This window comes from Amia ocellicauda, chromosome 13, assembly GCF_036373705.1.
Source record: "Amia ocellicauda isolate fAmiCal2 chromosome 13, fAmiCal2.hap1, whole genome shotgun sequence".
NCBI lineage: Eukaryota > Metazoa > Chordata > Actinopteri > Amiiformes > Amiidae > Amia > Amia ocellicauda.
The window spans coordinates 30,394,378-30,416,057 of NC_089862.1; the positions used below are offsets into that span (position 1 = coordinate 30,394,378).

Genomic DNA, 21,680 nt, shown 5'->3' on the forward strand with positions numbered 1-21,680 from the left:
TTATTATTATTATTATTATTATTATTACATAACATTGAAATATGTGTGATACTGTTAATACTAACTACATCATGCAGTATTATACATGTAACATTTTAAATTGATAATATGCTGAGATATTAGAAGTCTATTCTTCACTACAAACAACACAATATGTACAATCATTTCATATTATTATTAGCTGTGGCTGCTCTTGGACAAATTAACCATGTCCAAAATTAAAAATATAAAAATGAAGTTGTGGGAGTTAAGTATAAAACAGACCTTTTGAAAATGATTGGAGTTAAAATGCAAATCAGTGTTCATGCCATATTTATTTATTTATTTATTTATTTATTTATTTATTTTGAATCTGTGCTCCTTGGAGATGATCCTGGTGCCCATCTTGAACTTTTGATCTCTACCCCTGGCTCACATCAGTTATCCAGCAGTGCTGTAAATGGGAATTAGGGAATGGAAAAGCAGTGCATTTACATACAGGAGGGACTTTTTCATGACCAGCGGTTCCCAATAATCAACCAGTACCATTACTTCTTTAGAAGACTATTTAGCAGGCAGGTCTACCTGTGCACTTTCTCTCCAGCCCCAAGGATGTCTTTCTGTGCCACCTACCAGCCACCCCTTCGCCACCGCACACACCTAACATATTGGACCACAACCACAAAACACGTACTATTGACACACGGGATAGTGCTGCCTTAAGACGGCAGGGGCGTTGAGTCGGCCTGGCGCAGCCCTGCCTCAATCACGGGTCCTGGGTGCGAGCTGCGCCTGCGCGGAGAAAGAGCGCTTTGGACAGGGGGTCCAGAATAGAGTAGAGTTTGTAAAATAGAAAAATAATAGCAATACTCTCATAAAATAGCCACACGACCTTCACATGAGAAAAAAACGCACATTGAGTCTATATTGTGTAGCCATTCAAATAATGTTCAAGTTTGCACATGTTAGGTTTAAAGTTAGCACTACTGAGACATAATAGCGCACTTTGCAATCGCATGCTTTATATAGGGGATGGGTGAGGGCTTTGGAGAGTCATTTTGATATTCCGATTTAAATGTATTGTGTAAGAAACTCAACGATACACTGTTAACTTTTGGAGAATGTAGCTGCTCTTTTCTCTCCTGGCTTTACCAGTTTGAAGGCACCCAGCTTACGCGTGTGATATTAGCGGACCGGAGCATCATCATCACAGCTGAGGAAATCTCCCAAAAATAATATAATAAATAAACTTAAAAGTGCAGGACAGTCTCTGCAGCAATGGTTATTTTCGTGGGACTGCTTCCCCACTGACCGGGCTGGTAATAAAGAGGAGGTGTGCAGTGCAGCGGACGTGCCTCTCCAGTGAGCTCATCCACAGGGACGCAGCCGCAGCCGCAGCCTCAGCACCAGAGCTGCGCTGATTCGGGGGAGCCGGCTCGGGCGCCTCGTTTTTCCGCTTGGGTGACAAGACAACTACAAAAGAAGGAAGAAAAGAAACACAAGACAACCCCGGCGCAATCCTGCAAAGTGCGTGGACAATTTTTCTCCTCTTTCTCTCTCTCTCTCCAAGTGCGTCTTCTGCCGACCCCAGCGGGCGCCCCAAGTTTCTGCACCTATTCCAGTTGCGGACAGGGGGAAGGAGATGGCTGCTCTGGTGACTGTCTCTCTGTGTCTCCTCATCCTCACCGTGACAGGTAAGTGCAAGACGACAATAATGGCGTGAAGAGAGAACTGTCGAGTATGATGTGAAATCGAAATAAGCCCAGCGACAGCCGGGGGAAGAGCAGCCCAACAAAGGCAGTTAATACGATTCGTTTGCACTGGTTTTAAATGCTATTCTGTGCAAATCTATACTAGTCTTGTTTTGGGGATATTGGTTATGCATTGTGGATGAATTGCACGTTTGGGGAGGTTATAGGAGCCTCCTATTTCGTTTCTTCTCTTGAGGTTAACAGTTCCTAAAACTTAACTGCCAGGTATGGAGAGCTTTTGCTTGCCGGTGCTGATGCTGATGTGTAATTGTTTTAGCAGGCGCTCACCTTATGAACAGATCCACAGATTTCATTTTCATCTCGACTAGTACATCCTGCCTTGCTTCTTAAACAACGTTTGCAATTAAGCAACATTGATCACTTTTGTGACCTCGTTGTGGTTGACAGGTTAATTTAATTTAATGATCAGGTAAAAACGTAACATTTTCCAAAGGCTTTTTATGGTGGCATAGGCTTGCCAGTGGGTATGGGTCTTTTCCAACTGTTTAACCCACGGCATGCTAGTTTTCACAGTGGAGATGTGCGGTGTGAGGATGCTCAGTCTTGTCTCCAGTTTGAGTTGCTCGGATTGATTGATTGATTAATTAATTCATATTTTGCATCTGTCAGGTGACTTTCGGCACGCCTCAGTTTAAATTCAACCGCATTACAGTTTGAGACTACAACACCTTGCACATGAATAAAACATACACCTGCTTATCGCGCATAAATAGATGCACCCCCCGCTACATGATGCCTGTGTATTGTTTTTATACGTGTCTGAATCGGTTTATTCCTACTTACTGTAGATTTCACAGCCCCTTGTTGATTCAAATTACATCCTTCACTTCAGTGTTTGATTTGTGATGTGATAGGGTCAGCACTGAGAGCAAAATAAAGAACTGTTCAGGATGTGATGTGCATTGATTTAATTAGCAGTTGTTGAATGGCAGGTTTTGTCTGGCAATCATGTGTGCAGTGTAGAGAAGGCAGTTGGTTTGGGACTGACCTGGAAATGCTTCATTTTTTTCCCCCAAAGTTGTCTTGAAAGTTGTTCTGGTTTGTTTCTATACAGGGTTAATGATATACAGTCAGATCTCTTTTTTTCTCTCCCTCTCTCTCACTCATGTAACATGTCAAGAATTGGAACCAGATATGTCTGAATTCCTGCCACGATTTTGATCTTAGTGATAAATCAATGTGCAGGTTACAGTCATAATGAATCAGATTGTATTGGGAGTTTATTTCAATTAAAAGAAGCTTAAATCTGAACAGCAATTACATTAAGGTTATACTGTAACATGGCATAGACCTTTGTTAATGTTAAGTAGACTAGTAACCTGCCTGTGCCATAAATACACTTATGATCCAAATTATGGAGTCCTCAGAAAAAAATGAAAAGTATAGTTGAACCAGAGTGCTATATTAGTGCTTATAATCCTTTTTTAAAACAACATTTAGTAATAGATACTGGTATTTTGCCTCAGTGGCCCCTATTAAAGGCTCTCTCATAGAACTGTATGTTGAATAATTGTAACTCCAAAGAAATTCAATGAAGACCTGGTATGGATTAGTTGTGCTTCGAAGCCATCCTTATGAGGTTATGTTGGGCTTTAAAGAATGGAAGGATGTTTCTATTTAATTTTGTCCTCAAACTTTCAATTTACTATCTCCGTGTTTTACTGTAGGGACTACATAGAAGTGTGACACATTCCCATCTTGTTTCCTTGCATGTAAAGAGTATGCATGGATCTGAAAAGTGCAGCCATAATTTCAGTTTCTCTTCGTGGTTCGTCAAACAATTATGGCCCTGCATTGGGCATTATTAACAGCTTCCCCACCCAGAAGTGTTTACATGGCTGCTCTCTCCCTATCACACCTGTTTCCTCACAGATGTCTTCACTGTTTCCTTTACAATTGAGAGATTTCAGATGTAATGGATATCAGCACTAAACAGTTCTGTCGAGGAGATGAAGGACCCTCATGGGGTTCCAAGGGACCAGAGGGACCAGTGGAAAGAAAAATAGAGCAATATGGTCTGCAGTATCCATTTCTACAGCTACTGTGAAAACTCTGTACTCAATTAGGCTTTTATTCTTATCTTATTCTTATACTTATATCTAATTCTAAATTAACATTTTTCTATAATTACTTTACACTGGTCTTCGACAGCTACTGTCATTTAGTACAAAACGAGAATACAACCCACACATTTCCACATTTTTCATCTCAGTTGGTAAACTACTGTTTCATGCTTTGCAGACAAATGTCTACTCACCAGTTTCTGTTTCCAATTAGGCCCTTATCTATCAATTTATTGATTTTGCTGCACACAAGTTTTTGAGTCTTTAAGGTCAGTCTAACAGCTAGCACACATACACATTTAGTGTATACAAATAAACTGTACACTTTACATTTTTACATTTACTTTCTTTAGTGATTTTAACTTTTCAGAAGGTATCTACATCTAGTAGAATGTTTTATAAGGTCGTATTTTTACTGTGAAGATTTCATATCCACCACCAGACTGAGCCAAAGCATTTCTTACAAAGTTACCCGAAGCATGGTTAATGCAGACCCTTGAAACAGTTGAAGCTTGAACAGCACTGGCTTAAAAGGAAGCATCTACAGATGGTAGATATCTTAATAATTAATCGAGAAAAAAATTGAGCTAAAAACACACATTTATATGTATATAAATAAAACGGAAGGGAAAACATCTCATATTTTTCACATAGGCATCTGATTCATCTTTACTTATTTATATTTTTATTTCTGATGAATTCCATTTAGATTCTGCAGGTACCGAAATTGAAGCTAAGAGCTAAATTATTCAAGTGGTGAAGTCTACCTTGGTGCTGTGTTAGTGTTTGTGTTGTTGTGTGTTGTTAAATATGTCCTCCTTTTGGAGGGAGGCTTGCTGAGTGGGATTGCAAACTGTTTGTGGGTGCGGTGCATACCTTCTCGTAAGTGTCATCTAATCCGTCTTAATGGGACCCTTTGAAAGCCATTACCTTCATTAATTTACGCATTGTGATTTTAAATTAAATTTCGGTGGGATCAGTTATGTAGAAGGTTATGATGGCTGCTGTGGGCATTAAAGCTTAATTATATGTCAATTGCCTGCAAACGTCTAATCTGATTGGATAAAGATTGCTTCTTCACCCCTATTAACCTTCATGAATGTCCATCACCAGAAACTACCAGCAATGGTATCGTTTTATATCTTCATTTATATATAATTGGAATAATACCCTTCATTTCAGCTAATGCATTTCAAGGAGAAAACTAGCACATGATATCCCATGAGTGGTGTGGCTTAAAGTTTCTCACATGGTTATAATAATAATAATAATAATAATAATAATAATAATAATAAAATTAAGCTTTAAAGTAAGACAGTACTTCTAACTTTGTTGGAAAGATACAGGTAATAAGAACTATAGCATTACTTGACTGTACTCTCACTCCTCTCCTAATTAAGATGTTTTACTAATATTATAAGACAATCTTAGTTTCTAAAACCGTTCTTTGCTCAGTTTATGGCACCATGTGGAAAACCTTCAATCACACTTACTGCTCTACAGATATTCAGTGTCTTGTCAGATTATTAAAATACAACCTGGTTTTGGCCATGATGCTGAGAAGAGTGGAGGGGGAGAGACAAAACTTCAATTCTGTGCATAGTTTGAGATGATGACAGCAATTTAGAACTAGTTTTTAATGCACTAGGGTTTATTGAATTGATAACCAACTTTTATTAGGTATAAGCTTCAGTGAATAATATTAGTTTTAATCTGTATTGTCCTTTCTATAGTATCACAATGTAACAAAGGCCATTCATTAGAACTGGTTTCTGTTACAATGCTGCTGAAATGTTTTGATTGATAGAAGATGTATAACACATGTATTAGAATAATGATATGCATTATTATCATAAGTCATTCAACAGACTAAATTCAATTATAATAAAATAAATAAATGGCACAAAAGAAATTGGCTTTGGTTCTCTTTGAACTCTCTTTGAACTTCTTCAAGCAGCAATACATATTGTCTCTGGCTCACCGGCCTATTTCTTTTTTCTGTGGTGGAGATATATTTCTTATTTCCTTACAGGTTTTTTTTTCTACAAGTGGTTTAATTTGAATGATTTCCTGACTCCACTAATTACCACATAAACAAATGTCAAACCTATATGAGATGTAATTCCTGCTCATGTTGGTCAATTCTGACTCTAACTTACAGAGACATGTACATTGTACATTGTGCCTATTTAGAACCAATTAAAAGCTGAGGAATATGAAAAAGTGAATAGGTGAGAAAGGGTATGACAAATACATAATTATAATTTTGGAAATAACTGACCCTTTTTAGGTATTCACAGTGTAGTGACAATAAATGACAGCCACCATGAGATTAAAGACCTGCACTTCACTGTCATATAATAATTGTATTTTGTCCTGTACCTTTTTCACCACTCTGTTCTTTTTACTTAGCTTATTTCTCATCACAGTAGGATCAGAAGATATGTGTGTGAGAGCTGATTGCTAACACTTTTACAGGAGGAAACTGTTTTTATAGACACAGGTAATATATTATAGTGCAGCACTACTACATTTTCATGTGTAATTTTCTCGTTTCCATTAAGGAGCGTCCCAGGCTATGGTTTGTACCCTACTCTGATAATTTCATGGAGTTTAAGTTGAGGTTATTGTGTTAATGGGAGGGTGCTGGCTGCTAGCACTTTGGCCCTCTGTGTCTTACTCCTTCAGTAAATAAGTTATCTTAAGAAAGGTGCATTCTATACCCTAATTCAATTTATTTTCTTCTGATAATTGAAATCTTAAAATGAGTTCCCTGAATTTAATTTAATTTTAATATATTGTTGGTTGAGCTATATATCCAGCATAAATATGTCCAGGAAGACCGTACAAAATGATTTAGAGCACATTTAGCCTTAAAGTGTATGTCAGGTTAAATTGTAGGTAGTGCATGTTTGCACAATATGAATGTATTTCTTCCACTTACTGTTAGAGACCATATAGTGCGCACAATGTTGCAGCTGTCTGAACCAATACACCTTCTTTCTGCTTATGGCTTATCGCTAATTCATTGTCCCCGGGATGTTGATTTCGCCGAATCTGGTATATATTTGAAACGAACGGCAAGAATTAGATCAACCCACGCACTCCACCCGGAGCATAAATGGAAAAATGTCACTGGATGTCCAAACAGGGAAAACAATAAGTCTTTCTAAACAGTTTGAACTTACTGTACGTGCCGGAGCTTTGTGGGTGAACCTAGCAGAATCTGAATGCTCTAAATGATCCAAAGAAATCCTCACTGCTCACTTTCAGGTTTTAATGGAAATACGAGCCCTCGCTTGTCTTGCTCTGCTTGTTGAATGTTGTGCTAATTATCTGTGTTTGTGTAGCTCTGTAATGGAAAATGATATTCTCATGTTTCCACAAGATTTATGAAGAATGCCTTAAGATAAATTATATTTTGCAGCTTTCAGAAGTGTACAGTTTGTGTATTATATTGCTGGTGCATTACAGTTGACTTTTATACACTATAATATATTAATTTTCTCATAAGGATGCATTACATGTGAGAGCATATTTTAGTTATGAAATGAAAGATGAGTTTTATATAAACTTGGTTGCATTGTTTGCAGTTTGAAATTTCTCAGCTACTATACCAAACTAAAGTGCTAAAGGTGAAGTTGAATCTTAAATGTTTTTTGTTTTATTGGGTTCATTAATTTTGAATCACTGTATAGCATTTCATTCTGCTGATGTCAGGGGTTGGGATACTCTATTTTCAGTTCCTTGTCTTATTATGTCCAGGTTTGTGAGTCCACCTCCACCAGTGAATCTTACAACTTCCAGCTAGAGATGTAATTAATGTTACATGTAATATTGACCATCTGTCCAGGTGCTGTGAATTCAGCCTCAGCTTGTCTAGTTGACTCTGCTGATGTATTTCTAGCATAAGTACATAAATAAAACCATGGTCAATAAACTTCTTTGTTTTAAGGCAATCCAGGGACCCAGTGTCTGTAGATTTGTCCAATTACACTTTTAAAACACATTCAATCATCAATATGTTCTTCTCATCATCTGATAGAACCTAGTGCATTCATCAGTCAGGTAAAAAGGTCACATTTTGCAGTTAACTGATCATACTTCCCAAATGTACAGTATTAATCTGATTCATGTCCTTGTAGAATCCACGTAGCACATTGGTTTAATTTAATATTTTTCCAGACGTCTGGATGGGAATTAAATTTATCTACCTTTTTTTCCATTTTCCTGTTTGTACAGATTAGTTCTTATTAGTTGTACAGGAGATTTGCTGTGCCTCTCAAGTCCTTCCCATCACTCAGTCAAAACAATTATACCACCTGATCCCTTAGCTGACTGTGGGATATATTGTATTGTATTGTGTCTATATTTGACACTATTTCATGCATTTGTCATTTAAAATTCTACAATCATATCAACATCTACTGACCTGCCATGTTTCATTGTTATTTCCCCATTTCCATCGATGTAAACAAATTACCTAAAGCGGATTGTCCTCTCAGTGGATCTTCCTTAATGTAAAATCTTACATTTAGCCTGAGAGCTATTTTTATTTTACTGTCAAAAGCAACTGAATTGCTTCTATATTCCATTTTCTTTTGAAAGTTACATTTTCCAGGAGGTGACAGTCAGTTATGAGGTGAGATCCTGCCTCACTTGAATTGTATGCAAATGAATAGGCAGCAGATGTTTGTGTATACTTGGATATTTAGGTGTCATCTATTGTGAATCTTAGAGGAGAAGCGAGATACTGCATTTGACGCTTGTAAGTGGAGCTGAAAGTAGTTCTTCAGCCATTACTCTTTCTTTTTAAAAGTGCTTTAAATATTTATATTGTAGCAATACAACAAACACTCAACATCAGTGTGTAGCTGATGGATGGATCTGGTGGATCTTTCCCTTATAAATACAGATAAGAGTGATGTTCCTAAAGCAAATAATATTAGTCTGTGTGAATAAAACATTTGCCTTTTTTAATTTTTGATTTTTTGATGGATTTTTTTGTTGTTGTTTGTTTGTTTTGTTGACATAGAAAGTAGGCCCGCAGCTGCTAGAAGATTTAACTACTCTCCTAATGTATACCATCAAAACCATAAATTCAACTGATTTAAATGTTTTAAATGTGAAAAAAGATCAGGTAATGCAAATTTACAATCCATCTCTGTTGCTAAAAGTGTGTAAAATGGCAAAAACAATGTAAAAACAGTTCACAAATTTATATCAGAGAAGCGTACAGAAACACACTCCTATAAATGCCACTTATATTGACACAAAGACAACTCTGATCAAACTAGTTGTCGACAAAGTGTGTAACTGCACATCTACAAACCCCAAATTGTAGCTTTGTAAAGACAAGTTTTGTAGATTCCTCACAGCCATCTGTCTTGTATGTGAAGCAATTCAACCTAATGAAAATAACAACCCACGTTAAAACAGCCCACGAGCTTCTCTAATTTTTTACCTCATTAAATCAGACAATCACGATTTTAAGAATTGCTCATCAGCGTGATTCAGTGCTTTTGAATCTTCCCCTCTTCATCCTCAATGTAGTTGAAGTATTATCTTGGCTACCGTGCAGGTCACACCATGAAGTTTATGTTTTGGTTTTAATATGAAAGGGATAGATTATGGGTTCCTATAGTCTGCTCCTTATAGAAGTGTTTTCTCAAAATTAATGGCATTTTAAAATTGTTATTATGCAGTAATCCCTTTAGTTAGTGCATCCAAAATATTTAGAATTTAATGGAAACTTGTGTTATGAAGATATGATTGAATAATACGACTACATAATGAACTCAAATTGTCATTGAAGAAAACAATGAAACACAATTTAAGCATTTCCTAGTGTCTCTTTTAACACTGAGACATACAAATGAAAAATGATAGGAATAAAAAAAACATTAAGGACATTCAAGTTTGGATTTGCAATAACAAAACGTGGAAGCACAAGGACAGTAATGCCAGTTTCTTTCAGCTGCCCAGAAAACTGACATTCTAAATTTATTATATATTGTTCATATTGCATTTAGTTTTTTGTTTTCTTTAGATAATGGAAGTACTTTCTGGAAGGGATGAATTTCTTATATTACATGTCTTTTGCTGCCTGAATCTTTAAGCATCATGAATGAATATAGAAAATGTTTTTGCTGTATCTTCTGAGAACTTTGGCTGTGACTGAAGTCACGGTCTTTAGGGTTCATGTGTTGAATTCTGGATGCAGGGCTGGGCTTTATTACTGGCACTTTTATTGTTTCTGTTCCTGCACTTCTAAATCTTGATAATGTTACATCAGTGGTTGTACTCCCAACACTTTCACTGAATTGGAAAATCACTAGGTTAGCAGCCTTCTAGTAAGGAGATGCATTTCCTTAAATTCACAACAGACATTATGCCTCTCAAGTTGAGTGTTCAGACTCTATACTGTTTTCTAATAAGTTTAATTTAACTCCATTCGTGCACCTACTACGTTTCTGTCATACAAAGCCTTTGATTTTTAGATGACCTCTTGTGTTAAACTGTATGTGCTGCTGGTCTAATAATACATTTTACCTAATTTTCTCCAAATGTCATTCAAGCATTATTTGGTTCAGAGATGTGTCATTAAAGCAAATACAGTTTCAATCCATTCCCTGCATTTCAATTAAAAAATAAATAATTAAGATGTCTGCCTTAGCACTGCAATACCATCACTAAACACACAACCATGTCCCAGGTGTTTTGTGTTTTGTCAGAACGGTACCACGCCAGTAGAAAAGCACAAATGCGAACTTGGCCAATGATGTGCATATGTAGTACATAGTGTGTTAGTGTTTGAAAAATATGTAGACTACTCAAAGATAAACACATCTGCAAAAAAACATATTAATAATACAAATTGTTTGACTAAAAAAGGAGCACTGCACTGTCGACACATATTGTTTCATTCTTAGCCAACAGCCTTACCCAGGGCCTCGCTTGTACCCACAGATACAGACCAAAGCGCAGTAACGTTAAATGTGGATGATCACTTCATTTGAACATCATCACTAAGTCTGTGAGTCTGTTATAGAAATGTGAATAAACACACGGCTGGGTTACATCTTTTCAACATCGCAGAGCCGGGAACACGACGTGCGAAATCAGAGGCATGCACATTCATCCGTATGTTTAACTATTTAAATTTAATTCTGGTTTGTACTTTAGTTCCTGCGTTTTGACACTATTGTGAAATGGTAATATTGAGAAAGTTTTACAGAGCTTTTTACTCAAACACCTACCTGGCAAAGTTAAAGGCTCTGGGATGTATGGTCTATTTAGGCAGGTTCCCATCTCCCTTGGGAAGGAGGAAAGTAGTTCATGTCAATCTACACACAGAAATGTTTATGTAACATTCTTTGGGTTTATGTCTCGGGAGAACTGTGTGTTAATTTTACACCAACCAAGAAATGTGCACTCACTTATATAGATTTTAAGTTGCACTTTAAAATACCCTGATGTATTACTAATTTTTGTATTATTTTTTTCTTTCTTTTGTCAGAATTGTCTTTCAGATTTCTCTTCCTTTTTGTACATCAAACATTTCCCCAAAGTATGTTTGTTGTTTCTCCAGACTCTCAGTGGACCTGGTGCTATCCAGTCAGTTCACAAACAATGGTTTTTCAGATCTCCTCTTCAAGCGATGGCTGCTGCTCCTGTCAATGGGGCTCCATATCGATAGCTCTTCAGAATGCAAGCTGGAGAAAGATTAAATGCAAACAAACAAGCAAACAAAAAATCCTTTTAATTATATATTTCTTTTGTTGTTTTGAAAGATGTTTCAGTTTTCTGTGTCAATAATAAAAACCTTTTGGTACAAAATGTTACTGATCTGCTACAATATGAAATGCATCTCTGTAAATCTGTACCATTGTTGACATGTCTGAAGCCGTTACATTTGTAAAGTACAGCTCAATTTATTTACCCAGAGGTTTTCAAAACAGCACGTACAAAATGTGAGTGATTATATTGGTTGAACCTAGGGATGGCAGCCTTCTAATGTAATCCCTTTAAAATGTTGACTGCTTGTCTTTTCTAATCAAACTATGACGAATATTTATAATTTGTCTTACATATCCTCACCTAGCTTATAATTTGTATTTTGCCATATTTCTAATGTAAGCACAGTTGACAAATGACATTACTTGGTTGTCCAAAATCCATTCTTACAAGTTACTTATTTGTTTTCGGGACATGTTTTACTTCCCCCAAGGGTTTAACAAGGTATGCTGACCGAGATTCTCAGCATAAAATAGACTCATACAGGGTGCACAGCGATAGAAAATCCATGACTTAAAACCTCCATGATTCAAGGCTCTCGAATGGTGCAACCTGTACAGACTTCTTGTCACAAAGCTGGTTGCAACCCATAGTCCAGTGCTATTGTCTGAGTTTGAGTGAAGGTACTCAGGGTAACGACAGGAGATGATTTTACTTCGCAGTGCAACTGAGCTCTTGAGAAGCATGATGTTTAGTAGATAGCTGCCGGTACCAAGTTCCTTAATAAGTAAATGTGTAATTGACTGCATTACTGCTGTTCTATTGCAGCCGCCTCTGCCGCTGATGCAGAAGAAAGGCTAGTGAATTACCTACTGGGTCCAGAGAGGTACAACAAGCTAATCAGACCAGCTGTGAACAAAACCCAGCTTGTCACTATAGCCATTCAAGTATCCCTTTCACAGCTCATCAGTGTGGTAAGACAAGTCTAATTACATTGCACTGCATTACTGTGGGCCTGTTCAGACGTAATCAGATGTAAAGTTATGGTGACGTTGTCAATAAAATCATGCAAAACAGCATGATTAGACCTTCCCAAACATAGAACAGTAAAATGAAAAAGTGATAAATTGTAGTTTACTATATTATACAAGTAACATTATTATAAGTAATTTATAAAACACATGCTCATACAAAATAATAATCTATACTGTACTGTTAAAACAGATCTGGAAGGTCAGTAAAACATCCTCTTCCTGCTGTACATGTAATGCTTCCTGTAGTTTAGGAATGCATGTATTTGAAATCACTAAATGTACACAAAATATGAATTGTGCATAACTGAGGCAGGAGGTTGATTTTATTAAAATGTGTTAGTGATGTTTTAATAAATGTGTCATCCTGCAATGTTATACACTTCATGCAATGCAAAGATTAAATGAGGGTTATGTGCAAAATACTAGTTTAAGTTTATATTGTTAAATTTAAATAAGGAAAGATTAATTTAATTGGTTTCTGTGGTAGGCTGTAACAATCATGAGGCAGCTGTTTTAAAGCATTCAGCTTCGGTTTCTCTCTCCTGAGAAGATGCATACCACAATGCTTAAATAAGGAATGGAACACATTTACTGTAATCCCAAATGGAGGGATTTCACTTGGGGGTCTTGCAGCCTCTACATCTTGTAAAGTAAAGCCTCTCATCTGAGTTTCTTTCTGTCTTTGATAGAATGAAAGGGAACAGATCATGACTACGAACGTCTGGCTCACACAGGTCAGTAATACTTCTTAAATGTTTGACAGTTATTCTGTAGCTTTGCCTGCATAAAGTCCTGGCATTCATATGTCACATGTAAAACCGCTGACACTCACATGGAAAACAGACATATACACTTTGTAGTGTAACACCAAACACCAGTTTGTAAACTTGAGATCAATCAGTCAAAATATCATCCCAAAGGAGAATTAACCTAAACAGCAAGATGATATTTTTAGCACATACTGATTCTGTGATATGATTATGGATGAATGCTTAAAAAGCAAGCGATACAAGTTCAGAGAATCAGTCATTAAAGAATGTAATGTAATAATGATACACAATTGTGTGTGCGTGCGTGCGTGCGTATGCATGTGTGTTTGTGTGTGTTAGCTGGAAGCATAAATGTAATGCTTGACTGAGCTCATTATGTGTTTTGTGGATTAATCCTAATTCCTCAGGAGTGGAATGACTATCGCTTGATGTGGGATCCCCAGGAGTATGAAGGCATTAAGAAACTCAGAATTCCATCACAACACATCTGGCTACCAGACATTGTTCTATACAATAAGTAAGTCGCCTAATTACACTGTGTTCTTCTAACTAATTGAATTACAATCCGTGGAAAATGAATACATCATCCTGCTAATTTCACAATAAAAGTGCATTGACCGTTAAAAAATATTCCACAATCCATATGTTGCGTAATAAGACTGTCAAACTGTTGTTTTCTTGTTTGTTTGTTTTTCTTGTTAGGATTGTGCATGTTTGTCAAGGGTCTTTTGACATATTTTCTTTAGCATGTAAACAAATAATAATACCCAGGCTGGACATGATTGAATAATCATTATTTTAAAATCAAAACAGGTCTCATTGATTACAAATACTGGTTGGCATTAATTGGAATGGGTACAGGCTAGTGGTGGGCATAGTGCTAGGTAATAATAATCATTCATGGTTTCAGTTCTTACCATTTCATGGGGCATTAAGCATGTTCCTGTCAAACAAAGACCACAGCATTTTAAAAGGCTGCACTTGCCACTAGCAGGCAGGTATTTTATTTTATACTATTGAATACATTTACCTATAATAACAGTGACTAAGAACTCCACAAACACCGCCCCCCCCGTTCAAGACAAGTGCACAATCTGTTGGCTATATTGTGTAATGCTTCTAGTCAGACACTGGAGAATACAGTCATTGAAGAGACAAAGTAGTCAATAAAACACAGCGTGTTCCTCAGATTCTGAAACAACTGAACATCATTTAGTTTTGGTTTTAGCTTTTATGTTTTCCTCGATTAGAAATGGAACATTTTCCTGGACTCGAAGGAAAGTAAAGCATCTATGCTCATCTATTCTGAATAAAGTACATACATATACACCAATGGATTTCACTAAAGGATGGATACAATATATAAAAAAAAGTGCCAAATTAGAGACTATAAACAAAATTGCTTTTTTATATGAAGCAGCTAAGTGTAATATCCTTGGTCTTTCATATACTATTCATACATTTGCCAGCTTCTGATATTCAGTTGCTTTGCACCACTGGTTCACCAATATTACCCTGAGTGTCACATCACAGACATGCAGCTGCAGTGTCCGGAGCAGGTAGAGATTTGTGTCTGTACGTTGTGCACGTTTGCACTTCATTTGAGTCGGACAAGCAGTAGAATCAAATTCCTAATAGAAAAATCTGGCCTGTACATTTGTGGCTTTGGTTCCGTCAGTATGTTGATAGATTATCTGAAAATGTGTCTTTGTTTTGATCATTGTAAATCTGGTCAGACTATTGGACAAGAGTTTTAGTGACCCATAAGGCAAGGCTGACTTTCCCTGTTTTAATGTTATTGGTTTGATGTAAACTCAGGTCTTATGCTTTTCAAAAATGTAATTCCCAGTTAATCCTTAAGCAGATTGGAACTGAGGTCAGCAGAGGATAAGGGGTTGAAAGGCCAGCAAATTGACATTGTCAACCTTTGTTTTATTTTTAATTGCTATAGTTTTATGTGCTTTCTATAACACATGTACTTGAATTATAAGGTTGATCACACGACTACATTAAGAAGTACAATTTCAACTAATTGTTCTAGTTCTGATTATATCAAGGCCCAGGCATCAAGTCAGATATTTAACTCATTTTGTGAAAAATACTTGATGGCTTTCATTATCAAACCTGTTGGACCAAATCAAAACATTGAAGCTACTGCAAATATTATTCAGCTACGTTCAAGGATATGGACATCAAAAACATCAGTCCCACTCTCTTTGATTCGAGAGAAAAATTCACAATTGAAACAAATTCCAACACAACACCTTGGTGTTTTCAAATCACTATAAAGACATACTGGACATCTCCTGTAGTAGCTGACTGCAGCTGACTTTGTCCTTGAAGTTTATCAATGTATCCCATCTCTGGAAAAGTCCCATCGACTCTTGATCACTCCATTGCTGACACCAATTTCACACGCCATGGAACCCTGTGAATTGCCTGCCTTGGTCATACTACAAGCTGAACACATCATGACATGCTGAGGCTTCTTCTTTATGACACGCTGAATGTCAATTTATTGCTTTGTCTTGAAATGAGGCTTTCCCTTCCTGTAAACTCAGCATTTGCAGTATGGTGTAAATAGATAAATAAAATATTGTGTCACGGAGAGACACAAGTTTAAAATCCTGTACTGACTGACCTCAATAATAACCATACATATAAGTGAAAAATATATATGTTATGAGATTTTGAAATCTGTATAATGATACATTTATTTTTTAAGAGATTTTGAAATATTTTGAAATGTCCATTTGGCAAATCATTAGTTGCATTATCCTTTTTGCTATTCTAAAATTGAAATGTTATATATATATATTTATATGAAAGGCACACGGAAAACTCAAATAGATTTTTATACACATTTTTTCACCACCCTGGGTAACTATGTCTGCAAAGAAATAACTAATATTAATAATAATCTCATTCTGTACTGGTCAGGGTGAAATTGCACTGTATTCACACACATTCATCATAGATCAGCTACATTTGCTTAACTTATTACTCCTTATTAATTGCAGTCTTCTGCTGGAAAAAAGGAGAGACGCGATTTGTACACAAGCTGTACAACTTCTGTTAATTGAGCTCAGATCATAGTGGGCTGTGCTTCTGCTCTGTACGTTTCATCACATGTCACTGATGCACTGTGGGATTGAGGTCTGGTAACTTCTCTCTTAACTCATCAAAGCTGCTCTCTTTAGCTGAGTTTTAAAGGGCGCTCAGAGTATTACATTCAATTACATGGCTTAGTCACCCATTACAAGATTAAGAAGTCTGTAAAAAAAAATTGTTTCTCTGTATCACTGCTACATTTTGAAATGGACTGCCTCAGGTTGTCAGAGAAAATGCAGTCATCAGTCTTATTTATATATAATGACAACCTTCTCGGTTTCCTTTTAGTAATATAAATTGTTACAAAAATGAAAGTACTGAATTGCAAAAATATATTTTTTACTACCAAAAATTCCCCACAAAACCTAAGTCTAAAATAATAGCTGGTGAGGGTTTAGTATGAACCCAGATCTGTGCTCAAATACAACACTATTTAATTCCAGAATACATTTTTCACTTTTCATTTAGTTTCCCGAGATCATGGATAATTTCAGTCAGAGGTTATCTGTGACATCCCTATTAATACAGGTGTCCCGAGTAAGGCAGTATTGGAACACAGAATGTAAACCCATTCTGATACAGATTGATTTTTCTTAATTATAAAACTTTACTGCCTGATTAGTATATTGTTTTTATGAAGGGAAGTGTGTATTGATTTTTACAGATAAGTTATGTTTGTCATTAGTTCATGTTGCATTGTTGCGTTCCTGGAGAAGCATCTAATCTGTTATTTAGAGTACTCCATTAGATTATCTTGGAGAAGTAAACAAAGACACAAATAAAATGTCTGAAAGCACTGTAGTCTCAAATGCTGTGTTCACCTTTAATTGTGATAAAAATAAAAATAAAAGAAAGAAGCAGTCAGCTTGAGTCTCTACAAACCCACAACGGAATAAGGAGTCGCCCATTTTACTCCATCATCACACAATGTAGTTACATTTGCATTGCAGAGTTTAACAGATGCTCATAATTCTACATTTCATTAGTTCTTTATTTCTTTCTTCCGTAGTGCTGATGGGACTTACGAAGTTTCCTTCTACTGCAACGCGGTCGTGTCCAACAACGGAGATGTCTTCTGGCTGCCTCCTGCAATCTACAAAAGCGCCTGCAAAATCGAAGTGAAGAATTTCCCTTTTGATCAGCAGAACTGTACCATGAAGTTCCGCTCCTGGACTTACGACCGCACGGAAATCGACCTGATCTTGACGAGTGACTTCGCAAGCCGAGACGACTTTACTCCCAGCGGAGAATGGGACATTGTCTCTCTGCCAGGGAGAATAAATGAAGATCCCGATGACGTTACCTATTTAGACATTACGTACGACTTCATCATCAAGAGGAAGCCCTTGTTTTATACCATCAACCTGATAATCCCATGTGTTCTAATAACCTCCCTGGCAATCCTGGTATTTTATCTCCCCTCAGACTGCGGCGAGAAAATGACACTCTGTATTTCAGTGCTGCTTGCTTTAACTGTGTTCCTGCTGCTGATCTCGAAGATCGTTCCCCCCACTTCACTGGCCGTCCCGCTGATCGGCAAATACCTGATGTTCACCATGGTCCTGGTAACATTTTCTATAGTCACTAGTGTCTGCGTGCTGAATGTCCATCACCGATCTCCAAGCACTCACACGATGCCTGAGTGGGTAAAGAGAGTGTTTATAGACAAACTTCCAGCTTGCTTGTTCATGAAGAGGCCCGACAACACCAACATCAGGGAGCGGTTTCGCCGGAAACAGCAGAAATCCTACCCCGACCTTAAAGGAAGCAAAAGTGACGTTGATTCATTCTATGTCAATGAAGAATCTGCCAAAAAATACGGGTGGAAGATCAGTGACATTCCTGAAAACACAGACTTCAGGAAGAGGATGACAATGAAGTGCAACCCAGACATGGAGGAAGCTGTGGATGGAGTGAAATTTATTGCCGAGCACATGAAGAGCGAAGATGACGATGAAAGTGTAAGTATATGGTAGTAGACTTTTTGTTCATACTCTAATATCAAAGGGAACTGAATTGGTGAAGTGCAGACCGCTGAATAATAATAGTATATTTCTTTAGTAATAGTATTATTGTTTTTATTAATATATAAAAACAATTTGACTTTATTATTATTATTATTATTATTATTATTATTATTTTTTTTTTTTTTTTTTTTTTCTTGGCAGACGCCCTTATCCAGGGCGACTTACAACATACAGTGAGGGAAAAAAGTATTTGATCCCCTGCTGATTTTGTACGTTTGCCCACTGACAAAGAAATGATCAGTCTATAATTTTAATGGTAGGTGTATTTTAACAGTGAGAGACAGAATAACAACAAAAAAATCCAGAAAAACGCATTTCAAAAAAGTTATAAATTGATTTGCATAAATAAATGTAAATAATTTGAAGACTGTAAGAGAAAAGTGCTCATGGATGCTTTATCTTCCTTTTCTGTTGTAGATTATTGAAGACTGGAAATACGTTGCAATGGTTATCGACCGACTTTTCTTGTGGATATTTGTATTTGTCTGTGTTGTGGGAACAGTTGGACTTTTTCTTCAGCCTTTGTTTCAGAATTACAACACTCCAAGTCTTGCAAACGATGAGTAACACTACAACCAGATACCAATTGTAAAGTTTACAAAAGGTCACATGCTTAGAAGCAACTCAGGACTTCTTTTGATGGCACTATATTATTTTTAGTTTTTTTTTCTTTTGTTTTCAAATACAGTATTAGTTTTTATTTTGTCACCATTACCTGAATATATAAGTATTACAATTTATGGTTTGTCTAGCATGTAAAGGTATCCTGGTAGTGACAGAGAGAGAGAGAGAGAACAATAAGCCAGTGAGGGATTGGAAGTGTGCTCAGATTGCTTAGCCCAAAGATAACCCTGATCAACAGTTACATCAATAGAAGAAAGCAAGGTGATACGGAACCTTTCTTAGACTAATTTCCAGTGGAAATATATAAATAACATTGGTCTTAGAAAAAATATATATATATATCAGTGTCCTTTGGTGGAAATGGTTTGCATTGTTGCAGTAATATAAATCAACAGAGGAATGAAAAGAAGGGGGAAATCGCTACCAAGAAGATCCTTTATACATCAGACAGCAAAGCAATAGAACACATTTAAATTTGTTACGTTTGTCTCTGGGTGAGGTGATTTTTGGGGAAGCAGGGCTTTATTTAAGGAAAAAGTGCAGACAAGTGTAGTCTGCCGTCTACAAATTCATATCCATTTGATACTTTATTCCTAAGTGCAGTTGCATTCACACAAAATAAAAAACTGAATGATGCCAGCAGGTAGACATACTAGTTCATAAATCCACAAGCACATGTGCAAGGCTGAACGAGGACTTCATGATGAATGTAGGCATGGGGTATTGAAATATAGGTACGAAATGCTGGTTAGAGTCCTCCATTATTCTCCCTAACTTACATATCGGTGAAGCAGGGTGTGGCTTTTGCAATTTTATTAAAAGCGCTATAATACATGTTAGGGATGGGTATTTAGAAACATAACGTTTACAAACGAGGCCATTTGACCCATCATGCTTATTTGGTGTGCATTAATACATTTTAGGGGGGATGTGGGGTGCTAGCAGTGCCATGTGATTTCAGATGTCACAACCCTAAGGATAATTTAACACAGCTTATTTGTATATTTAATTATTTGTATCTCCCAGAATTCAACTATTGTCATGAGTAATCGAAAACTAATGTCGCTTCCAATATTCGAATACTCGTGCCAATGATTAATATGTGTAGCCTTGTGTCTGTCGCCGAAAGAATGCTTTCACTGCTGTGAGCCCGAGTGGCCAATCAGCTTCACATACTTTGATTTAATTTGCATATTTCAAAAGAATAGGATATCCTCTGCTTCCCTGACATGCCGACCTGTCTTCACTGTTTGTCTAACCGATGTACGACTGATTTGTTGGAAAATCTTGAAGTTGGGGGACAGAATGCAGAATATCCGTAAAGGGCACAATACAAAAAAATGTAAAACTAAAGGATAAGCATGGCAAGGAGTTTATTTCACATGCAGAACTGTTTTTCTCTTATTTATTTTTAAATTGTGTAATTGATTAAATAAATGATTGTTTAATAAAATGTACATGACATGTACAATAGACGGTGTACCTGAATAGAAGAAATCCATTCTAAAAATTCAGTGTTCTTCAGTTAAAAAGAAACTTACACTTTAATTATTGCCTTAACTGCAACAGTTAGATAGGTGTAAGATGTAACTATTGAACATGTAAGCAATATTTTAAGAAAATGTACTCTGTAAAAAGAAACCATTAATGTCATTTGTTTCAATAAAATATTGAATCTCTACAATTGCATTATTATCTAAATGTTCCAAAATTCTGCAGCAGGAAGATGTCAAAAACACACTTTAAGCTGAATTAGTAAAGAGGTGTCATCCACCTTATTTTGAATATTTAGTTTTCAGTGTTTCAGATTTGCTTCCGGCACAAAGCCAGATTATGCCACTCTCGAAGCAACTCCTCAAGAGAATCAAGGACAAAATCCCCCAGGAAAAAAAAAAACACGGTACGTAATCTAATCTAATCACATAGGAACAACACAAATGGAAAGATGTATTAATGAAGCTCTTTATTCACCATACAGGCCTTTAGGTGAGATATACTGATACATATTCATAGTTTGTGGTCATTATTTATGTTATCTGTACAGTATCTGTTAGATTTTTCTTAATTTCTCAATTTGTACTGTGGGATTATATTGGTGTAGTGTAGGATTGTCTAGTTGGATTTAGTCCAGATAGGCCCACAGATGATTTCTATTTCACATGTTACAGCACAATTACTTTAATAGTAATTCATCAACACTTATGACAACTCAGAAAGTCATTATTCCTTCATCTTCTCCTAAAACCATTTTTTTTTAAAGCACAAAATAAACTGTTCTATTACTCATACTATGATATTTATTCCCTTTTTCTTTACTTTTTACTCTAGCTAAATTAAAGTATGTTGCATGGTTTTAGTTACAGAATGCCCACAGTAATGCAGGACATTTACATAGGGATATTTACATAGGCGTTTATATAGGGATATTTTGTTTTCATCATATAGAATAGGTAAGACTTTTAATGGTTACCCCACAAAACACATACAAAAAACATACTTGATTCACAGTATTTGATCATATGAAGTCAGAAGAAGATGAGGAACAGGAGTGCTCTGGTAATCT

The 21,680-nt window shown here is 36.4% G+C and overlaps 1 protein-coding gene across 1 annotated transcript; it reads left to right on the forward strand.

Annotated features, from left to right (window-relative positions):
- Nucleotides 1–808: 808 nt before the first annotated feature.
- Nucleotides 809–20,850, forward strand: chrnb5a (cholinergic receptor, nicotinic, beta 5a). The gene is made up of 6 exons (XM_066720583.1): nt 809–1,673; nt 12,380–12,525; nt 13,275–13,319; nt 13,763–13,872; nt 17,476–18,427; nt 18,911–20,850. The coding sequence occupies exons 1-6, from the start codon at nt 1,622–1,624 to the stop codon at nt 19,058–19,060; spliced, it is 1,455 nt and encodes a 484-aa protein (XP_066576680.1). The 5' UTR covers nt 809–1,621; the 3' UTR covers nt 19,061–20,850.
- Nucleotides 20,851–21,680: the final 830 nt, after the last annotated feature.